Raw genomic sequence first — 20,503 nt, 5'->3', positions numbered from 1 at the left:
CTGCTCCATTGGTGTGGCTGCTACTGAGTATCTTACATGATAACACAGAAGCAGTATGTAGCAGCAGATGTATATTTTCTCGCAGCTTTATTTTTTTCTTTTATTTCGTGATAATCAAAACTAGGAGCGAGTAGCCTTTCAAAGCTTAGTCCTAACATATCCTCCAGGAACCTTTTCCTCAAAGAGTTGTTCGGTAGTGTCTAAAAATTTAGTGGCATGCTCTTGAGATTTACTAAAACCGGTACTTGACGACAACTGAACAGTAGGTTCCTCAGAGAAAAAAAAAGAAATGAGCTGTTGGTGGCGCTCTAGGTTTCTGTATAATAGGTGGGGGGGTCATATTTTATAAAATGGTGATGGCGATGTGGTGGAAGATAATTTGCTTACATGGTATCGTCCTTTGATGTCCTTTTTCTCCTCGTGGCCAAATAGAGCTGCTTGAGGGCGCCTTCTTCAGGTGACATATAGAAAGGATCCGTGAATGCGTCCAACAAGGAGCCTCTAGACAAAGAGCCGCTCTGATAAAATGAGTCGGTTTTAACAACGCCAAAATGGTTGCAATTTACATATACCTATTAAGTCCATTGTTGTTGTTTAGTCAATGCACCTATTAGCGCTTACATATAGATGTCCTTGTTCGGGGAATACAATAACTTGTCACAACGCTTACATTGTTAGTGTCATTGGCCTTTAGGCGACGAATCAGTTCACAGGTGAACAGGACATTGGCGGCCTATCAAGTTATCATGTACATGGAAAGAAGAAAAGAAACATGAGTATTGAAGAAAAGTACTTTGCTATTACTATAGTGCTATTATTATTTTTATATAATTGGATTTTCTGTTAAAGTACTTTTCGTCACTCTCTTTTTCAAGACTTGCGCCACTCTACATACAGTGTTGTCAATCGATGTAATCTGGATGCGATTTTAACAATGCGGCTTTGATACAGACTTGATCAACAGTGGCAGCAGCTCGAGTGTGAGATAGAAAGGACTGATATGATTTGTAGCTAACGTGTTTTCAGTTCCTAGTTTTTGTACGTAGAGTGTCTAGTTTTACATGATTGTATATGGCGAAACGAATGAAATACTGCCCAGCTAGTACAACTAGTCACACGCACCGTCTGTCGTCAATCGATAGGGAACATTTGAAAGACCAGCAAAATTCTTCTAAATATGCATTTGGTCATAGCTTGCCAGAAAAGCTTCTACAAACTCTTTAACCGAGGCAAGTGAGGTCGAGTCTAAGATAATGCATACGACTAGCTTGTTTCGGGCCTCAGTAATTTTGCAGTACTGCAATTGCAGTAATTTCTTGCAGTACTTGCCGGACTTCATCGAACAAATGCCCGCGCGTAAATTCTATTACTTTCATGCTCGGGAGTGTCTATTTAGTGTACATATGTACACGCTCCATTGGATGTATATGCATCTAATCCCACTTGCTTGCAATAGAATGACGTCACGAAAAGCTTACAAGGTCTGATGATATTTAAAAAGTGGTGCCTGAAAGGAATACAATCGATCGACATCTCCACGATATACAGTTCCGCTAGATTGTCAACGTGCATTGTTACAAACATTGACACAACAAACATCTCAAAAATAATAGACCTAGTTGATATTTTGTTCAGCATAAGTTGTATAGCATGATTTAACTGAAGCGTCATTTATTCGTTAATAACCATATAACCAATCTACACAGATATTCGCTTTTAACTAAAAGTATTATCTCTAACATGTCGCAGCATATGTTCTTGGTTTCTTAATTTTACGTTTGTTCTCCTTTTCTTTCTCGGATTCGCGCTTGTTAAGTTTTGGAGCACTGCCAAGTTGTTCCAGAAGCCCGTACACGCTGTCGTCGACTTCGTTTTCGATGCTCTTGAGTTCATTTGTGCAAGATATGATATCATCAATCATCCGATCAATCATATCGCGCGAAAGGGACTCACGGACAACGACTCGAAGAATTTCGATGGTGTCTTCGGCAGGTGGGAGAGCGTAATTAGGAATGATCCAGCCTCGAGAACGCAGTAGTGTACTAATAGCAGCTTGCTTTACATGCTAATTATGTAATGTTAAATTACAACGTGAGTATTATTACTGTCCTTGCGATTGAACATTTAGAGCGTCAGTTTTGATAAAGAAAGATTTTCTTACCGGGTACTTGTTCTTAAACTCGTCAGTAAGCTTAAAAGAAACAACAGGAAGGGAGGGGTTGTAGTTTATTTTGCCCGTCTTTTTGGCTTTCTCCTTCGCGTTTTGTTTGGTTGTGTGGCTTCTCCATCCAAAGACGCCGTCGGCACGGTGCATATCCGAAACCATGTCAAAGTACGTCGACTTTTCCAGCGCTTCAGAGAGCAGACGGGCGTTGGTCAAATCGTTCACGACAATACGAGTGTAGCCTTCCATGCCCAGACGAATAAAGTTGTAGTACTGCGAAATCATAAAGCAAGCTGGTCGAGAAAAGTTCAAGTTGTAAGTGTATTCGGTACCACCGAGATAATGCAGCTCGAAGATGAGTTCCTTGGGCAGGTACTGTTCCGAGCGCCAAAGAATCCATCCAATACCGGCATAACTCAAGCCGAACTTGTGGCCCGACGTGTTGATAGATACGACTCTTGGCAGGCGGAAGTCCCATTCAAGTTTGGGAAATGCAAAAGGAGCGACAAAACCACCGCTATTAAACGAGTGATTGCCAAACATTAAATCATGTCCGTTCTGCTTACAATATATAGTATCTCCATCAGGGTAAACGTGCAGATAATTTACCTGGCAGCATCGACATGTATTGGAATATTATATCCCTTCTTTTCCTCCAAATCATCTAGTAATTTGGCTAGGTGCTATATCAAAACAGGTTATTTTTTGGTATGGTACAATCATCATGCGAAGAAAACAAATAATACAGTAGCGGAGAGCTGAACTTACCTTGACGTCTTCGAAATGGCCCGTATATGTGGAGCCCAAAATGACAAACATGCCAATCGTATTTTCATCACATGCTTCCACAGCCTTGTTGACATCCAATACATGATGGCTTTCTTCAGAAACAGGAATAATGCGTGCTTCAACGTCCCAGTAACGTGCAAACTTTTCGAGAGCGACTTGAGCATTGTTGCCAAAAACAATATTGGGATGGTACGTATCCTTGCCTTGTTCTCGACGTTTTCCTTGCCACATCTTTTTCATAGCCAATCCTCCCAACATGACTGCTTCGCTGGATCCTACGGTTGCTGTGCCGATCGCTTCCTTTGCGTTCCACAGGTTGCCTATAATTGAGATGCAGCGACCTTGGACTCGCATGGTTGCAGGATATTCATCCTGGTCAGACAAATTCTTGGAGATGTTTTCCATGATAAGTTTGTCTGCCTCGGGTTCCATCCACGTGTGAACTAAGATAACCTTTTTATGTTAATTCTTTCCTGCTGTCCAAATTCACAAATGTGTCTATGTATATCCTAGATGTATTGACATACCAAAACTAGCACAGTTCATAGTAGGACGTCCATCCAATTCCAGTTCATCATGGACAAGTTGATATGCAACAACGGGCTCGCATGAGCCTTCTGGGAGCTCGAACTTGGGAATATCCGCGGTAGCATAGCGTGAACTGTACGCCAACGAATGCAAATGTTGATCATCGCGTCCGGAAGCGGATGGATTCAACACTTCATTTCTGATCTTCGATTCGGATGAAATATGTTTCTGCAACATTGTTGGGTAGCAGAAAGGTAGAAAGAAAGGTAAAAAAAGAGAAATTGAACAAATATCGGATGATTTAATTTACAATTGCCAAAAAACATGTTTCTGTAAGTTTGTTTAATTGAATTTAAATGCAAAAAACGCAAAAAACAAAATTTAATGCACTCCATTGACTATAACATCCTCATCCGCTACCATTCCCTCCTCATCGCCATCATCGTCCTCGTTGTTGCGTTCTTGAAATCGATGTGAACCACCATTGGCGTTATGATGGTCTTCCGGTGTATGACCCTGGGAATCCGAATTGACACTTGCTTCATCGTCCGAAGATTGGTAACCACGATCCATATCCATCAATTTCTTTTGCATTTCATGCTATGATGTCAACAAAGTAATAATTACGTCAAGTATTAGAATATTCAACGGTTGATTTTTCCTAGTTTTACATCAACTTTTCCCCCATCCAAACAAATACTTACGCCCTTGGCACGCTCTTCCTCGACAGTCCGTTGGAGGTCCTTGACCGTCTTGATCAACTCTGCAAAGTTAACCTTCCGTGACTCGAATGCTTGTTCCTTGTTTGCTTTTTCTCGTTTTAACATATCAATGTCGGCTTTGAGTTCCATAATCGATCTATAAAGCGTATTAATGACATTAGTATTCGTTTTCACGCTCTTTCTTCACTTCATTACAATGCACGCTTAGAAAGAGTAAACGCCACTTACTGCTGATATTCATCGCGTGTCTGTAATTTCATAATCTCACGCGCAACCTTGTCATATTCAAGCTTGTTATTCCGTACTTTTTGTGCTTCCTTCAGTTCATCCTTTAAAGACGATATCTGTTCTGCTGTCGCTACGACCTCGCGTGCTAATAGCGCATACATTTTTCTATGAGTATTCTTTTGCCCTTTACTTTATTTTTTCAAAGGAAACCCCATATCCTTGTTGACACGTAGCGAGGACTGTTTCATTTGGTTTACCTGTCTCCTCGCCCATGTGTTCGTAGTTGTTAATGTCAGTATCATTCGCGTGCACAAGTATCGGGTATCGTTCTACGTTTGTTTGATAGCTGGTTAACTGTAATAAGAGTGATTCGTATATGTTCTGTCTATATGTTGGAAGAATGCAAACAACCGTTAAAAAATGCTGTAAGATCAAGATTATCGTTGGCCGAACAAAAGTAAAACTCACGTTGATTCGTTTGTGTCGATCGGCAGCGATGATAACCATGAGCTGATTTTCTTTTGTAAGCCTCGTATCTGCCGGTCATCAACCTCAAGACGTGTTCGTAGCATATTTTCTTTCAAAATCGTCAGTTGATTGACTGCATAATGGTTTAATTAGTTTCAAAGATGCGTACCGTCGTCCATTTTTTGTGTTGAAGTGTATTTTTATGTGGTGCTAAAAGCAAGAGAACAAGGAAATAATAAAATCATTCGATCGGCTCTTTGATTTAGCCGTTTGCGATGAGGGAGCTGTAACTTTTCTCTGCTAACACCTCCTTGTTCCTTCTATTTTACAACTCTTGTTAATAAGCACTGCTGATACGAAGCTAGTAAAAATGCTTAAGTCATGTACTTTGCGTATGATATCATAGGTGGCATATCAGTAATATTAGGTGGCTTTCAGCATGATGGATCGTGTGCTATATGATTATTTTCAACCACACGGGACGATATCGGATATTACCAGATAGTAGTAGATAATTGTTAACCACATATAACACGTACCATGTAAGTAGCATTGCATATATGAGAAGCTGAACTACTGTATTATAATGATGATAATATAATTATGCTACTAATTATACATTTCTGGTTAGAAATAAACAATCGAGGAACAAATTATAGAATGCAGTAAGTAATATATCACAAGAGAAGAAATATAGGTAGAAATGTGCATATTAACACAGAAAGATCTCGGTAGCATATTAATTCGCAGAGATACAAATTATTATAGCACATTATCTGGTGGTCTATGACATGCATGTTGCACAGTAAATGCTAATTAATAGAAAGAGAGATGTATGTAAAGCCAGTGAGAAAAAACCCCTTTGCTTCTAGAACTTTTACTTTTTCTACCTTTGCACACGAGCTTAGCTACCAGTTATCAGTTTATGCGAGTATTTGCATTAACCATATTGAAGGTTTGGCTTTAAAACACGAGGCCTTGAAGTACGTTCTCTTATGAAAGGAGAGCCAAACAGAATCGCGGATGTTATGGGCACAAAGACCCGACTATTCCACCGCCTATAAGCGTGGTGAGTCAGATGACAAAGCATCATAGTCATCCGCGGTTCCCTTTTCGAGTACTAACAAAAATGACTCTTTTAGCAACCCTTAAGCCTGGCTGTTACATAGAAGTCAGCTTCAAATCAAATCGATACTTATCGTGTACATACCATCAGAGATTATGAACGAATTTACCGTTAATGGCGATTATATTGCCTAATAATTATCATTCCGTAATTGGATTTGGGTATACCGAGACAGCACAGATTCATTATCACGATCCCATTATTTATAATGGACTTTTCATTGTACATGCTTGTCTTTGGTTTGGGTCACTTTCATTACTCCGTGTATCGATCTTTGGAATTGCTATCTTCTTTTTTATCGAATTGGACTAGTATTTGCTTTGCATAAATCTGAATCGGGTTCTTGCCATGGACACGCACGCACCGTTGTTGCCCCGACGGAAATCTCGCTTTTCTTTTTTGTCATAGTCCATATTTACATACAGTAAGATGACTTTTGCTGTGGGATCTAGTTCTTCAATTGCCACATACAATGATGATAAATAGCCGATAATGAACTGAGAACGTACGGATAGTCCTAAATTTTCATGCTCGTTCATGCAACCTTGCGATGTTCTTTTACTTTGCTGATATAATGAGTGCATCCTCAATACTCAATGAAAGATGCGCGGTTTATTGTTTCGGACAGATCCAGACTTTAAAGAACTTGTACAACCAAATTGTCACCTTTTCGTACAATCGGCGGTTGTATACTGAGTAAATTTGGACCCACCCCCCAAAACCACAGCAACATCAAACACCAAACATATTCACCCGGTTTTCGATAATGGTGCTGCCGTATTTATTGCAGACTATATTCGAAACTGGCATGGCTGTAAGAAAGAACATCTCATGTACGGATACGTTGTAACATGAGTGGCAGCAGACACGCCTATGCTATATTTGCAATCAGTGAAGAATTCTCGATGTGATCGTTGTATAGAATCTATAAAGCACTCCCATGAGATTTTCTCACCTTGGGGCTTCTTCTGGGATAAAATTACCTTTTGGTAAGACTTTTATTTCTTTTTGTCAGCTCAGCCCAATTGCCTGTATAATGCCTTTTCTGTGGTATTTTGCACAAGTCTGGAACCTTTTTGTTTTTTTGAGGAATGGAGTTGTTGAAAGCATTCGCTATCTTGTCTTGTCTTCACACCAACTTTGTATGGATACCCGGATAGCGAAACGAGGCCATAAACCAACAAACTACGTTTCATGCAGCTCTTAGCAGCTCAAGCGTTAGGAATGTGTAGCTAATAATAATGGTCTTTTCTTTTTTGGGAACCTTCAATGGAGCATCGTATAATAGAAGCAGGGGTGTATGTCCATATTCCTTGTAGTGGCCGCCCTGACTTCTTCATACTTGAAATAAACCGTGTGATTGGTGACTTGGCGCTCTGATACGAAAGAAAGCGGAGTGGGATGCTCTCCAATCGGCGACAACGCAAAAAAGAAAAAAAAAACGACGCACGAACCCTCCAAAATGGGTAACCATTGACAAATTGCCAATTACACTATCAGACAACTTGCATGGTGTCTATTATGGTTCTGTGATTTTATAGTACCGAGATGCCTTTTTCCATTGTTTGCTATCAACAAGCCAAGCTATGAGCTAAGCCATTTCGCTTTAGCTTATCGAACAGGGCATATTTCATTACTACTACGGTGGCAAAGCCCAAAATGGTAAGCCTTCTTTTTAACACATGCAGATTTCTAAAAAATTTATATCTGTCTTTTATGAACACCTTTTTCTTTGGGTGCTGGCTTCAACTTGGTGATGCGGCAAAAAAAATTAGGGGCGGAAGAAAGGTCGTTACTCTACATTTCTACACCGCAGACCGGATGCATAGGAAACAAGAGAGGTGGGAAAAGATTCGCTGTGAGCTCGGTTGACCGGATGATCTGCAGCGAAATAATTCTCTTTATGCACAGTAACAAGCAGCATGCTTGACGTGTGGCCAAACAAAACAAAACATGTGTGAGAAGGAAAAATACGCAACGGTATCAAGGTTTACCGGGTCTATGAATTGTATTACCTCACACTAAGCTAATGGGTTGCTGTGCTTGAGTATAAACCAATGGTGTGGATCCGGCGGTAACATTACACTCTCACTTTTCGTTCTCAAGAACACCTTTTCGTCAGTCATACTAATATCCGTGATTGCCTGTTGCTATGTCAGTTGGTTACTGCCAATCTGTTGCTATGCTAATTTGTTTCCATGGTCATAACAAACAATCGACGGGTCCCATTAGGTAAACGTACGATATGCAAAGCTGCAAAACAGATAGGCAAGCTCCGACCCCGAAATATTGGGGGAGAGGAGCAGAAAGAGAGATTTAACAATGGGTGGTGGAGTTGGTGAGTGATCTACCAAAAAAGCAACTGGCAATTAGTGTAACTGTGTGTCACGCGGATCTGTGCGTTGTGTGTGAAGGTTCTTTTTTTCTTACTTTTGGTTATAAAAGCATTGCCCTGGTTTTTGTTCTCTCGCCTTTCATCTTTTTCCCCCGTCATTTTTCTTTCTTGTACTCTTCACAGACACATACGCCTTCCTTTTGCTGGTCAATCGGTTGCTCATTTTTGTTTTCATATCAAAGAACACCCCCCTTGTACAGTCATTAAAAATACCCACTCTCAACAACAACAATCCCAAAATGCTATCATCAATTTTGTACCTTGCTAGCCTCGTCTATGTCTTTTGCAACGTTGTCATCGCCGCACCGCTCAAGTTCCAACAGCAACAGCAACAACAGCAACAAGACGATTGGCCCTTGTCAAATGCCGTCATGATCCGCGACACGATCGAAGGCTTCTACGAAACGGTTGTCGACGATGTCTTGAGCGCGCATACAGAAGACCTCTTGGTCATGCTGACACATTCTCCACGTACCAAGAAATCCAAATTGCTCCAATCCCAAGCAACCACGCTGCGCGGGTCACCATTGCAAGGTAAAAATAATATGATTTTTGTTTTGTGCACTTGCATCTTCACCTCCTTATTTATTACTGCTTCAACCCTTTTCCTACCCCTTTGCCGAACTCTATTTACTTACAACATGCACTTCTTTGTTATTACAGATGGATGTCTTGTTAAGATGCCTGGATACATTGGAAACCACCTCCACCAATTAAATGCACGCGTGTTTGGCGCCATCCGAGGTGTTGTAGGCGAAGCACTGCCAGCAGTGTGGCCCGACTACGACGCTCTCGAGGCTACCTTGATGACGACCGATGCACCGCCACCTGTACCACAACACCAAATCGCTTCGGCGCTGTACTCCCTTAACCTTGCGGTGGGACACCGCCTCACACAGGTCTTTGAAGACTTTGACCTGCTAAATCGCCTTCGCCACGATCTCGCTGCTTGTGATGAAGCTATTGCCGATGCCGTCGAAGACGAGAACAACAACAGCGGCCTCCAGTTACTGACAACCAAAGTGAGCATGACCGACTATATCATCAATGCTGGCCACCGATTCCTCCACCGTGTTTTCTGGATGCAAGGCTGCAACAAGTTCGATAATGACGCCCGGTTCTTGGAAACCTGGCTCAGAGCTGCTCGAGCGGATTTGCGATCCGAGCTGGAGTCCCGAGTAGGCGATCTCATCATGACCATCTACAACGACTTGTATGATGAAGAAATCTCTAGTGACTTTTAGAGAAAAACCAAAAAGCTTCCTGTGTTTTGTTATCATGCCTTTGTAGAAAAATTTTAAAGTTGTAGCAGATGGGGGAGTATAAGTGCCCGTACTCGTAACAATGGTGCTTTGTGTACATATCTTCAAAAATATATAAAAAACCACAACCTTTCAATGAAAGAGATGATCATCATCACCACCACCACTACTCTTTTTCTTTGTCATACTCAAGTGATCGACCGCTTGCAAGCGGAACTATTTATTCTTGGGTTTCTTTTTTCCGTCTCGTCTTGCACAAGAAAAAACAGATCTGCGTATGTGTGTACTGCTTGGCGTTTCTTGTTTCACAACTTTTTCTTGATCGCCGGCATCGCCGGAGCGTTACCATTGTTCATTTTCCATGGTTGTGGGTAAAAAATGAATACTAAACCGGCGTCCCGTAGCTCACCTGTTATGCGTAAAAAGTATTGTAATACCAATCAGACATGATCAGTCTGCTGGGCAACCTTGGTTGCTTCTCCAACAAAGAAAGTTACATAATGAAAGCATATACTGCTTCGGGATAGCATCTCCAATTTGGAGCACAAAATATCTACTACGATGGTCCGAGATATCGCTCTTTCTCAATAGAAGAGAGATTTGGTCACATTGCGATTGTCACAAACTCAAACGCCCGTTAACGAAATATAAAAAAATCAGCTTCGTTGATTTTATCCTCTTTACGTGTTATCCTGCCGCTGCCACTATGTATTATGCAATAGTTTTTGAAGCTTCACATGGTATTTAAGACTACTCGCCACATGAGTTTTTCTGTTCAACTCTGGCATTAATGCGGTGTAAAGACCAGTTAAACATGGTTTTCCGTCACCTGTTGTATACATCGTTGACTAAACATAATGTACACAGTGCAGCACCCATGTTTCTTCTCATGCGTAACAATAACCGACTTGATTTTCTGATCAAACTCACGCCTGCATGACGTGTTTGCATCTTCTTTTGAACCGTGGAACAAGCAGAGAGGGTACAGTATAGAGTCATGCTACTAGGACACTAGCGCAAAGATAAAAGAAGTTTTCTTAATATAAAGATATTATGAGTAAGGTTTAACCAGTAAGACATGCTGTAGCAGACTGATAAATGTTAATATTGCGATTGCACGATACATAGCTGGTTATGTTCGAAGGGTATGAGACTCGTTCCTTGCTTTCTGCCATTATAGAATGGCGGGGCTGAGGCCGATTCCATGTGCTACCCACGCAGCCATTTTGTGACCCACAAAACTCAACTTTAGAATTCTATGCAAATGTCGTTGATGATGTAATGGACGAAGCAATGAGAGTATAACAAAGAGGTGGGGCTAGAGGAGGGTTCGGAAACACGCGGAAGAATGCTGAGACACAGAGAGCACATCATCTCTTTTGTTTACAGTATTGATGCTGTAACAGACATTATGCAGTGTTTATGTAGCTGAAAGCATTTATTTTGGCAATGATCAACGATTTGTTTCTCGTTGATACAAACCTTATATGTATGCAGTAGAGAAAAAACAGTATCACAGTCTCTGCATGTAGAAGGTTAGTCGATGGATCTCTTTCAAATTTATTAATCAACATAATTGTGAGTCTATGTGAGCGAGAGCGTTACCATCGCTATAATAATAAACCACACACTATATATAAGAAGCTACGATAGTGTACACGCATGTAATGGTATGATGTGTGTACTAAAACTTTGCAGTAAAGAAACCAAAAGCCAAAATTGACGATTTTGCACAGTTTCGATATCTTTCAGTTATGTCGAAATGGAACAAACTTACATACCATCGTCTCAGTTTCATTATAATGCTGCCATTGCTGTTTTACAACATAGAATGATAATCGGTTTTAATTTCGGTAGTTTAGGCTTGCATAAGTACTGCGTCAATTCAACGCCATCAATCTGGCTTTAGGGCGGTATACACTCTTTTAATGTCCTTATTGTCACCGTCAACGCATTCAGCCGTTGATAGATAGTGATTTTGCTTTTTTTGGTTTCTTTTTTGATGTATGTATAAGCTTCTGCGTCAGTGTTCTAATATCAACGTTTAAGCAAAAATGCATATCAGCATTTGTGTTTTGCTTTGTCTTATCATAGGTGGTATGATGATACTAGACTTTATATTGACTATATAACTGAAAATTATATAATTCATTTTGATACAAACTTTTGATATAAACTCTCTAGTTCCAGCGTCGTAAACGGGTTGTCTATAGTCTATGTATGGTGATAAGCAGCATTTTACTAAGTATCTTCGCTGTGTCCAAAAATAACTGTGCACAAGACAGTTTTGTATAGATATTCGTGGATCTAATCTGTGTGGTTTTCTGGCACTTCGCTGGCGACCTCAATGAGTGTGCTCTGTGTCGAGCTTTGGCACTCGTTTATCAAGTTTATACTTGCCTATTATCATATTCGCTGTGATTGAGGATAAGGCTGGGTGCAAGCTTGGTTTCGTTGCCAATATTGCCCGTATGTTTAAACCTTCGATGCAGCGTCACCACCGCCACTCATCTTCACAAGCTGCAATAACAAAGACTGCCGCTTGCTCTAGAAATATCGTACACTACAGTCGGTCAAACATCCATAAACTTGCTTTTCAAGAAGCGTCTAGCTGAACTTGCAAAGCTACATTTGAGGTGCCCGTATATCTATTATATGTATGTTCTTAAATCCCGTGTGTGAAGTATAACACACAACCTTTACTTTGCACAGGACGTCTACTCATATCATAAAACGTAAGGAGACAATCTTTAACAACAAACTATTAAAACTTACCCTTTTAGCACACACCGTGTATCAGCACACTCATTCAGTAGGTAAATCGCTTATCATAATGATAATTTTTTTTTTAAATTTGCTGTCTTCGCTCAGCAACAATGGGTTTACAAGCGGTAGGTACATACGGGTTACAGAAAAGTTGACACCTCGTGCTAAAGTTGATATGCAACTAACCTGAATGCATACAAACACACAAAGAAGCATCGTGGACATCTGTTTTATGTGCTTTTAGTGTAACCGTGCTCTCTGTGTGATCGGAGAGAGGAACGATGCACAATTGAAAAGTACACGTCCTGGCCTTTCAGCTTTTCTGACAGTTGAGAGAGCACAGCGTCACCAACGTACAACAGCAACAGCATCCCAAAGTTTACTCTTCAATCCACTAATGACAAACTGCCTGGTCTTCAGCCTAGAGTTGCACTCAACTCGTGGCGCATCGTCCCTTACGATCGTACCTTGTTGTGCAATTTTAAAGACGCTATTACAACTGAAGAAGGGGCCTTCATGTAGATCAAGAACATTTTGAGCCGCATCGGCACAACTTCAAACACAGCTTCAACAGGGATCAGTGCTTCAACAAGAAGAAGCTACTGGTGACGCTGTTGTCAATGGCGAAAACAACAACAGGAGCGACAACAAAAGCAAAGGCAGCATGGTCATTGAGGTACTTTTCGCCACCGAGGATCTGCGAACCAAGGCAATACGAGGCGATATTCAATACCAAGGCATGTCATACAAGCCTCTAACAACAAGCACGGCACCTGTCAAATTCATTGTGATCTCCATATCACAAATGGCGCTTATCCCAGAAACGAGCGTCGGGCGATTTACCGACACTGGGTGACCACGATTCTAACCAGATGCTCAGGCGACAAAGCTCTCTGAACCCGACATCTTGCATATCTGGCTGTAGACAGTTCAGGCAGACATTTATCGCGGTAGCGGTACTGTCGTGCTCCTTGATTATGATGAGCGTGTCGCGGATTTGAAAGGTAACACGCGTTCTTACATGAACGAGCCATGTTATCCAAGCCCAAAATGCAATGTCCAGCTTAGCTACACGTGTTGCAGTTGATGCAGGAGTCTTGATGATCACAACAGTGTTGATTGCGCTGTGGATACATCGCAACAACAAGATGATGGTGATCATTACTCACACCAGTCTTCTGCAACCACCAATTCTTCAACAAAGCCAACCACGCCCGCTCCTAAAGTTGTGCCAGCAACAGCATCATCATGTCCTACTACTCCTGCTACATCTTCTTCAACCACTACTACTTCGGCACTGATTGACCTAGGATCAGACGGAAGGTCAACGACAAGAAAGAAGGCAGAACCACAGAAAAATAAACATGACGACAATGATAGATGCTTACGAAGGTCTGCGAAGCGGATACGATAGTTAACTCCAAACACGAAAAAAACAGGTTGATCTGAGCTCAACCCATCGTTTTTCCTTTATGTTGTATAAAACAAAAATAAAACAAAGCAAAAAATAACCACAACCAAACTCGTACTTGTATATTAAAACCAGACGAATAGGAAACAAATAGCTAATCGTTGTTATTTTTAAATTCTTTTTTGCGTGTTTTTAGGTGGTACTTCATACTAATTTTTTAGATTTTGAAAGAACGGGATAAGCTTTACGATACCACCGTCTTCGTCTTGTTAGCGGTCGCGTATTCTCTGGTCCGTTGCTGTTGGTATTGCTGCCGTCTGTGCTGGACATACGATCTGGTCGACCACGAGGGTTGTGCCATCGATGATCAGTATAGACCCAACCCTTTTCGTCGCATTCAATGATCGACTGTTCAAAGGACATAATTTCAAGTCAATCATATGCATACTTTCTTTAAAGTTATTAACCGATGTATGTATGTGCACTTACCACTATAGTGGCAATTAACAATAATTGGCATCAAGGCAATACAGAAGAAACAGAAGATGTTACATGTCAATAAAAGGCAAATTCTTATTCGGGTAAATTAAAGCTTACCTATTCCAAGCTGTTCATCCGTCCATGGCCCTGTGATGTCCAATTCCCAGCCAGTTTCGCCCCACTCATAGCTTGCTGGCGCAGGCATCTCGTCCTTGCCTGGCAAGGGCTCTGAACCAGTCAAGTTGGACCACCCAGCGCGTTCCGAGCGCAGCAGCTAAACAAGAAAGAATAATAAACAGAGGCTTGTTTTAGCCCTTTCCGCATTGTCTCTCTGTCCCTCCTTATTTTCCAACAGGCATACACGCATGGCAAGACATGGCGTGCAACAGCAACATACACACACAGCCATTTTTCTCACACTCACATAAACACACAGGACTCACGAAATATACCCCCCCAAGACGCAGATAAAATCTCTTTCTTTTTTCTTACCTGAGAAGTATAGCCACTGCCAGCCCACCATCGTTGATTTTCATACACTGAAACCTCCACAGGCTTAGATGACAAAGAGGACAACGACGACGTCTTTCGAGTGGCAAACGTAGCAAACACCAGTTTGTGTAGAACGTCCATAGCGGTCTGCATTAATTCGAGCAGAAACTGCATACAGACTTCGGCGGTCGAGCCAACCCAAGTCTTGTTGACCAAGATCACCAGACCGATCAGCATGATAACCCAGCGACCGAGTACCCAGAACACCACTGATGTTGCCATGGCGCCCGCAGCAAGTAGACGATACGATCCGGGCGACAGCCAAATGTGACCGAGATGGTAGGCAATGTTGTCATAGATGCGGATCAGGAACAGCATGCTCTGTTGTGTGCGTTCCAAGTTGGCATAGTATTCGGGCGAGTTCTCATCGTAGCGAGGCGTCAGTGCTTGCGAGGCGGTGGTGGTAGACTTGACGCCTACGCGGATATACAGTCCTAATACCAACGCAGGTGGAACAACAAGGAGTAACGAAGGGTATAAACCTAATTAAATAAGTCATTTAAAGATGGATCAGTTTTCAATTTCTCTTGCATGTTATTACATACTTTTTAGAAAAAAATGATAATAGGAATGATCATAGGAATAAATGCAACTTTACATAATGCAATCCATAGCATGACGCAGCTGGCTGAAGAAAGGGTATGCTTCCAGGCATAAATATCATAAATCCACTCGGTAAAGTTGAACAGTGCTCTGGATCGAGCAACAACTCGAGCAAATGCTTTTGCAGTGGTCTGGGGACTCAGCACACCGTATTGGTTATTGCTGACGATTTTCGATGTCACTGGAACGGCCTGGACGATGGTGTTTTGGACGTGTTGCTTGAGGGATTTTCGGTAGGCTTTGACGGAACTGCTGAGGGTAGGAGAAGGTCGATGTGCGTGGTCGTTGTTGTTGTTGTTGTTAAGGGTGGTAGTAGTGTTGGAAGTAGCGGTTGAAAAGGTGGGTGAACGTAAAGCTTCAGTTGTTGTGTCTACAGCAGGCGGTGTTCGCTTTTTGTTGTTATGGTGGTTGCTATGGCTATGATTGCTGCTGGCATGTTGTAAAAAAATGTCGTCCTGGTGCATAGAACCCCGTGGGGAAGTGTATTTTGATAACGATTCCGCTTCGGAATCCGTTACTGAAAGTGAGTCCGGACTGATTCGACGAGGCGGTCGACACTGAACAACCATTTTACTGCATTCTTCGTGACAATTATATCCGCATTCTGGTAAAACAACAATACAATTATTTCATTTCTATTTTTTTTATTGATACTAATATTTATCGTATAATTTTTCGGTGAGTGAGAAAATGGAGACAACTCTGCTTACCAATGCAGTGAACACCTTGGCGCGCTAGACCCCAGAGTAGTTTTTCGCAATAGTCGCAATAAACAAGGCCCTGGAAGTTTTTACGTTTGAATCGATGGAATTTGGTCGCAGATGGCATTTGTTGTGTTTAAAATGTGTAATGCTCTCTCCTTGCGTGTGGGGTAGTGTGTGTGTGGGGTGGGTATAACTTTACTACTTTTGTGGTTTCGTGTGTCGCCGAGAATAATAAAAAAAGAAGCTCGCAGCTCCACACAACAAGGCGCAAAAAAAAAGGAAAGAAAAGAGAGAGGGAGACTTTGTCTTACTTGAGCAACACGTGAAAAAAAAGAAATGAGTAACCGTAAAACAGTTTTTCCGGTAACATATAAAATACCATTCTTCACACGTCATGCAAAACTTTAAATATGCCACTTCAGTCTTTCTTTCTTTCATTAGAGAAAGATAAAAAAAACCACGCCACGTAATTCAGTCATTTACCCCATCGACTTTTTCTTTCTTCTTTGCACTGTGTTGACTTTGGTGTTGCATTGAAATGGGCAACATGTCGCTAAGGGACATACAAGTGATAGACAGTTTTTGAGCCATAGCCCATTACTAATACCAGAAACATATACCTAGGTACAGGGCAACACAAGCGCCCCGTGTCTTTTTTTCCCCTGTTTGTTCCGCAAAGCAAAAGCAAGGATCCCATCTCTTCTTATGCGCCTACAACCACTCTGTCTTTCCCAGCCAAATCCTTCCACACTTGAACGTCGTTGAGCATCGGTTTCATCATCCGCTTTAACGACACAGCTTGATGAGTTCCTCCGAACTCCATCGCTAGCCTTGGAATGGGTATCCTGGTGGTTGTAGTTATAGACGACTCTCCTTTTCCTTGTCGTTGGAGCTTTGATGATCGCAGTAATAATCCATTGCTTGCCAACTCCACGATTCGTCGATGAACAGCCATACCGTCTTCGTCAGCTACCAAAGCGCGTACGTCTTCCCACTGCTTGACATCCGGATCCAAGTCCTTGTAATCGTCAAACGTGATATAGGGCGGATTGGATACGATCAGATCGAACGGATCCATCCGTTGCATTGCATCTGAAAACACGTCGACTTGTTGAAAGTCGACATGGTTTTGTATCAATGACTTGTTGTCATGGTAGTTGTGTTGGGCTAGTGCTATGGCATCGTCGGATATGTCGGTTGCTATGATCTGCGTACGATGAGGAGGTAAATGAGCCGCCAGCGCCAGCGCTATACATCCAGAGCCGGTGCAAATGTCTAGCACACGGAATGGTCGTTCTTGTGCCCCTTGGCTCTTGGCTTTTACATGCGGTAGAAGGATATCAATCAATCGATGGACCCATTCTTCTGTTTCCCATCTAGTTTTACAAAAAAATTACACTTAATGGAATGGAATAGAGAAGAGGTAAAGCCAAGTAGGATGCAACTCTTTTTTTTTTTAGTTTCTGTACCGAGGAATCAATACCGGGGGTCGTGTCACAATTTCTAAATCACCAAACGGTTGTGTTCCCAGGATATATTGAAGCGGCTTGTGTCGGACCACACGATCGTAGACATGACGATCTAGCAATGTTGGATTTCGTGTTTTCTCCTTAAGCCATGTTAGTTGCCGTCTGGCTAGCGACACATCATTATCACATGCAGGCAATAGTCGACGGATCCATCGTGAATCTTGATGTCTCCACAATCGACGCGGCATTTCTTTTCCAAATCCTAGTTTTTCTGTGGAACTGAGAAAAGCAACAGCAGCAACAACAATGGAAAGCGGGAACAAATGTGGAAATTGAAGGGTGGCGTTGTTGCTATGTATATTTTTATATAAGAAGGAGAAAGATATATATATATATTTATTTATATGAGAAGATGGTCGCTTTACGAGTGCGGGTGGTGCATGCGTGTGTGGGTCTTAGAGATATACACACAGAGAGAAAGAGAGAGTGTGTGTGTGTGTGAGAAAGAGATATGTGTGTGTGTGTCGAGAGGGGTAGTGTAGAGAGAGATATGTATCCGGGAGGTCTTTCTAAGACGACTGGCTATTGGTACTGGATGTTGACTGGAGCTTGGATATATCGATACGATCAGGTGCACTTGCAGCGCTGCGTGCCCACTTTTCCAAATCCACCTTTTCTGAAGCAGCATTTGCCAAATACTCGTGGTTCTAAACAGACATAGTGGATTAATGAAAACAGTACAGCACAATCGGCATGCTTCTAGAAGCTATACGTACTCTTAAATCGCTGGGCGTCGCCCGCTGTTGTACGTCCTTGACCAAACTACATGATCAACATCATCTCATGTAAGTAAACTATCACCAGCCCACATGTTTCTGCCCTGGATAAGAGAGGCATCTTACCATTTATCCACAAAATCAACCAGGACATCAGGGAACCTGTTGGGAGGGAACGACGGGACAGGCTCATTGACGATATGTTGGAGCAACTCAAAGATGGACAGTGGGTTTCCATCTGGCGGGAACGGGAACCGGGCCAGTGCCAGTTCCATCAAGGTGATGCCGAGTGACCATACATCGGATTTGACAGAGTACGGCGATCCCATAATACGTTCCGGCTATAATATTACAGAAAATAAAACCGGGAATAATTTTAATAATCTACCCCCTTATCCTCTCCTTATAGACTAGTTTCACAACTTCAACAACGAAAACGGAATATAAGGCTTTCAGATGTATAAAACTTACACTCATGTAAGAGCTCGTGCCGACAAACGTATCTGCAACTGAATTGATGAGTTGTCCGGATACGCCAAAATCACATAATTTGATCTGTCCTAACGAGTTGACCAGTACATTGGATGGTTTCAAATCTAGAAATTCCAGTAGTATATAGATGAGCAAAAACCATCCTTCCGTCATCATCATCATCATCATCCTGTCCCGACTTCTTACCGCGATGAATAATACGGTGCTCGTCATACAAATAAATCAAACCGTCTACAATCTAATAAAAAAGCCCTGCCAATCAGCCAATTATGATCCCACGTTATTTATTCCCTTTGTAATTTTGGGAGGGGTGATTTGGATTAATTACCGCATAAGCAATTTTCTTTAATACATCCAGGGGAATCGGCCCATGCTTTTTGTAGATTCGGTCGAGTGAGCTGACAGAACATCATCGATTAGTATATAAAGTAGTGTCAATCTTGGACAAATACTGAACGCCCGCATAGACATCATTCTTCGAGAAAGAAAGAAAGAAAGAGACACGTACCCAATGTCCATATATTCCATGCAGATTGAAATGTCACCACCGTTCATGAATGCGCCGTAAAAGCTCACAATATGTCGAGAGTTGCAATCATGCATAAACTGAAGCTCCCGCATGATTTGTTTTCGAACATTGACGTTGGCTTCCACGTGAATCACCTGATTATAGTTGATATTAGACACATTACATAGCCCAAAAGAACGTGCACATTAATAAACCATCATCATTTTCATTAACCCTAAGAGTGAGAGGGAGAGGCGGGAGAACCAGTGAAAGAGAACAACTAGTGGCTGGTATACAGCAAGTGCTGATAATTGATGATGATAGCATATCTTTAAAAAAGAGATACATTACCTTCCTCGCCATAACCGTGTTGGTTCGTACGTGTAGCACTTTACATACAGTTCCACCATTGCCTCGGCCCAGTTCATCGATAGTCTTGAAATCCTCGGGACGCAGATCCAGCCGCAACTCGAGTCCAATCTCCAAATCGCTCAGCTGCTCACATAGCTTACTATATTCCTCCTCGAGTCGTCGTGCTGATGACCGTCGTTTGTCAGGCACTTTGGCTATTGGTGCTGGTGCCCCTGTATTGCTCACAACCACAGGTGAGTTCTCGAGTGTCAAGTTCTTAAAGTTGCGTTTCTTTCGCAATGGCATGATGATTTAATGACGAGATGAAGAAAGTACAAGTGGGGAGAGATGAATTTAAAAGAAAAAGAAGAGTTTGAAGTGTGCGTGCTAGCTCCCCTCCTCCTTCTACTCCTCCCTCCCCCTTTCTTACACTTTTTTTTTTGCGTTGCAATCAAAAAAAGTAACCCAGCGAGCTCTCATCAGTCGGAGTTAGGCCCTCGTTTGTAGAGTTACACAGGTTGTTTTCAAAGCAACACCTTGAATGTGGTGCTGTGTGAAAACAAAAATTTGAAGTGCTGTCCGTTATTCTACCACGCACACAGCAATACAAGTCTTTACATAATTATGTGCAGTCGTCACACTGCAGAGAGGTCTTCTGCAACGACAATCACGTATGATAATGATGGTAATAAGCACGTTGCTTAATGAG

General features: G+C 41.9%; 7 protein-coding genes across 7 annotated transcripts; 1 reads left to right on the top strand and 6 right to left on the bottom strand.

Annotated features, from left to right (window-relative positions):
- Positions 1-1,648: 1,648 nt before the first annotated feature.
- Positions 1,649-3,739, bottom strand: BDB00DRAFT_972253 (pyridoxal phosphate-dependent transferase). Its single transcript, XM_053129867.1, has 5 exons — positions 3,481-3,739; positions 2,933-3,396; positions 2,774-2,847; positions 2,162-2,681; positions 1,649-2,065 (listed from the first exon to the last, which is right to left on the bottom strand). Exons 1-5 carry the CDS (start codon positions 3,716-3,718, stop codon positions 1,736-1,738), a joined length of 1,626 nt encoding a protein of 541 aa, XP_052982280.1. The 5' UTR covers positions 3,719-3,739; the 3' UTR covers positions 1,649-1,735.
- A 10-nt stretch (positions 3,740-3,749) lies between these two features.
- On the bottom strand, positions 3,750-5,441 carry BDB00DRAFT_811406 (Tho complex subunit 7-domain-containing protein). Its single transcript, XM_053122621.1, has 6 exons — positions 5,069-5,441; positions 4,900-5,008; positions 4,689-4,816; positions 4,432-4,576; positions 4,186-4,339; positions 3,750-4,081 (listed from the first exon to the last, which is right to left on the bottom strand). Exons 1-6 carry the CDS (start codon positions 5,076-5,078, stop codon positions 3,863-3,865), a joined length of 765 nt encoding a protein of 254 aa, XP_052982279.1. The 5' UTR covers positions 5,079-5,441; the 3' UTR covers positions 3,750-3,862.
- A 3,074-nt stretch (positions 5,442-8,515) lies between these two features.
- On the top strand, positions 8,516-9,843 carry BDB00DRAFT_811393 (uncharacterized protein). Its single transcript, XM_053122620.1, has one exon. It carries the CDS (start codon positions 8,660-8,662, stop codon positions 9,662-9,664), a length of 1,005 nt encoding a protein of 334 aa, XP_052982278.1. The 5' UTR covers positions 8,516-8,659; the 3' UTR covers positions 9,665-9,843.
- Positions 9,844-14,445: 4,602 nt separating this feature from the next.
- Positions 14,446-16,322, bottom strand: BDB00DRAFT_882235 (uncharacterized protein; the record flags this gene model as incomplete). The annotated part of the gene is made up of 4 exons (XM_053128135.1): positions 14,446-14,613; positions 14,832-15,299; positions 15,602-16,098; positions 16,205-16,322. The coding sequence occupies 4 exons, from the start codon at positions 16,320-16,322 to the stop codon at positions 14,446-14,448; spliced, it is 1,251 nt and encodes a 416-aa protein (XP_052982277.1).
- A 269-nt stretch (positions 16,323-16,591) lies between these two features.
- Positions 16,592-18,051, bottom strand: BDB00DRAFT_811388 (S-adenosyl-L-methionine-dependent methyltransferase). The gene is made up of 2 exons (XM_053122619.1): positions 17,668-18,051; positions 16,592-17,574 (listed from the first exon to the last, which is right to left on the bottom strand). Exons 1-2 carry the CDS (start codon positions 17,913-17,915, stop codon positions 16,902-16,904), a joined length of 921 nt encoding a protein of 306 aa, XP_052982276.1. The 5' UTR covers positions 17,916-18,051; the 3' UTR covers positions 16,592-16,901.
- On the bottom strand, positions 18,002-18,545 carry BDB00DRAFT_180654 (uncharacterized protein). The gene is made up of 2 exons (XM_053116369.1): positions 18,444-18,545; positions 18,002-18,374 (listed from the first exon to the last, which is right to left on the bottom strand). The coding sequence occupies exon 2, from the start codon at positions 18,353-18,355 to the stop codon at positions 18,089-18,091; it is 267 nt and encodes an 88-aa protein (XP_052982275.1). The 5' UTR covers positions 18,356-18,374; positions 18,444-18,545; the 3' UTR covers positions 18,002-18,088.
- On the bottom strand, positions 18,352-20,231 carry BDB00DRAFT_811382 (kinase-like domain-containing protein). The gene is made up of 7 exons (XM_053122618.1): positions 19,795-20,231; positions 19,444-19,598; positions 19,264-19,333; positions 19,122-19,173; positions 18,915-19,039; positions 18,570-18,784; positions 18,352-18,489 (listed from the first exon to the last, which is right to left on the bottom strand). The coding sequence occupies exons 1-7, from the start codon at positions 20,098-20,100 to the stop codon at positions 18,393-18,395; spliced, it is 1,020 nt and encodes a 339-aa protein (XP_052982274.1). The 5' UTR covers positions 20,101-20,231; the 3' UTR covers positions 18,352-18,392.
- Between the last annotated feature and the right edge of the window lie 272 nt (positions 20,232-20,503).

The sequence above is a fragment of the Zychaea mexicana genome, assembly GCF_025766255.1.
Source record: "Zychaea mexicana strain RSA 1403 chromosome Unknown BDB00scaffold_17, whole genome shotgun sequence".
In the NCBI taxonomy this organism is placed as follows: domain Eukaryota; kingdom Fungi; phylum Mucoromycota; class Mucoromycetes; order Mucorales; family Lichtheimiaceae; genus Zychaea; species Zychaea mexicana.
This window is presented reverse-complemented; position numbering and strand designations above follow the sequence as displayed.

What these genes read in the sequence shown, in the direction of transcription:
- BDB00DRAFT_811393 (XM_053122620.1), top strand. Translation starts at nt 8,660, where the DNA reads ATGCTATCATCAATTTTGTACCTTGCTAGCCTCGTCTATGTCTTTTGC.
- BDB00DRAFT_180654 (XM_053116369.1), bottom strand. Translation starts at nt 18,355, where the DNA reads ATGCTGCTTCAGAAAAGGTGGATTTGGAAAAGTGGGCACGCAGCGCTG.
- BDB00DRAFT_972253 (XM_053129867.1), bottom strand. Translation starts at nt 3,718, where the DNA reads ATGTTGCAGAAACATATTTCATCCGAATCGAAGATCAGAAATGAAGTG. An exon ending in GCCATTTCGAAGACGTCAAG is followed by an intron (nt 2,848 to 2,932) that starts GTAAGTTCAGCT and finishes GTTTTGATATAG; the next exon opens with CACCTAGCCAAATTACTAGA. An exon ending in ATACATGTCGATGCTGCCAG is followed by an intron (nt 2,682 to 2,773) that starts GTAAATTATCTG and finishes CTCGTTTAATAG; the next exon opens with CGGTGGTTTTGTCGCTCCTT.
- BDB00DRAFT_811388 (XM_053122619.1), bottom strand. Translation starts at nt 17,915, where the DNA reads ATGCCGCGTCGATTGTGGAGACATCAAGATTCACGATGGATCCGTCGA. An exon ending in CCCCCGGTATTGATTCCTCG is followed by an intron (nt 17,575 to 17,667) that starts GTACAGAAACTA and finishes TTGTAAAACTAG; the next exon opens with ATGGGAAACAGAAGAATGGG.
- BDB00DRAFT_811406 (XM_053122621.1), bottom strand. An exon ending in ATCGACACAAACGAATCAAC is followed by an intron (nt 4,817 to 4,899) that starts GTGAGTTTTACT and finishes TCCAACATATAG; the next exon opens with ACAGAACATATACGAATCAC. An exon ending in ACACGCGATGAATATCAGCA is followed by an intron (nt 4,340 to 4,431) that starts GTAAGTGGCGTT and finishes TACGCTTTATAG; the next exon opens with ATCGATTATGGAACTCAAAG.
- BDB00DRAFT_811382 (XM_053122618.1), bottom strand. Translation starts at nt 20,100, where the DNA reads ATGCCATTGCGAAAGAAACGCAACTTTAAGAACTTGACACTCGAGAAC. An exon ending in ATGGAATATATGGACATTGG is followed by an intron (nt 19,334 to 19,443) that starts GTACGTGTCTCT and finishes ATGTTCTGTCAG; the next exon opens with CTCACTCGACCGAATCTACA. An exon ending in GCACCGTATTATTCATCGCG is followed by an intron (nt 19,040 to 19,121) that starts GTAAGAAGTCGG and finishes TGGAATTTCTAG; the next exon opens with ATTTGAAACCATCCAATGTA.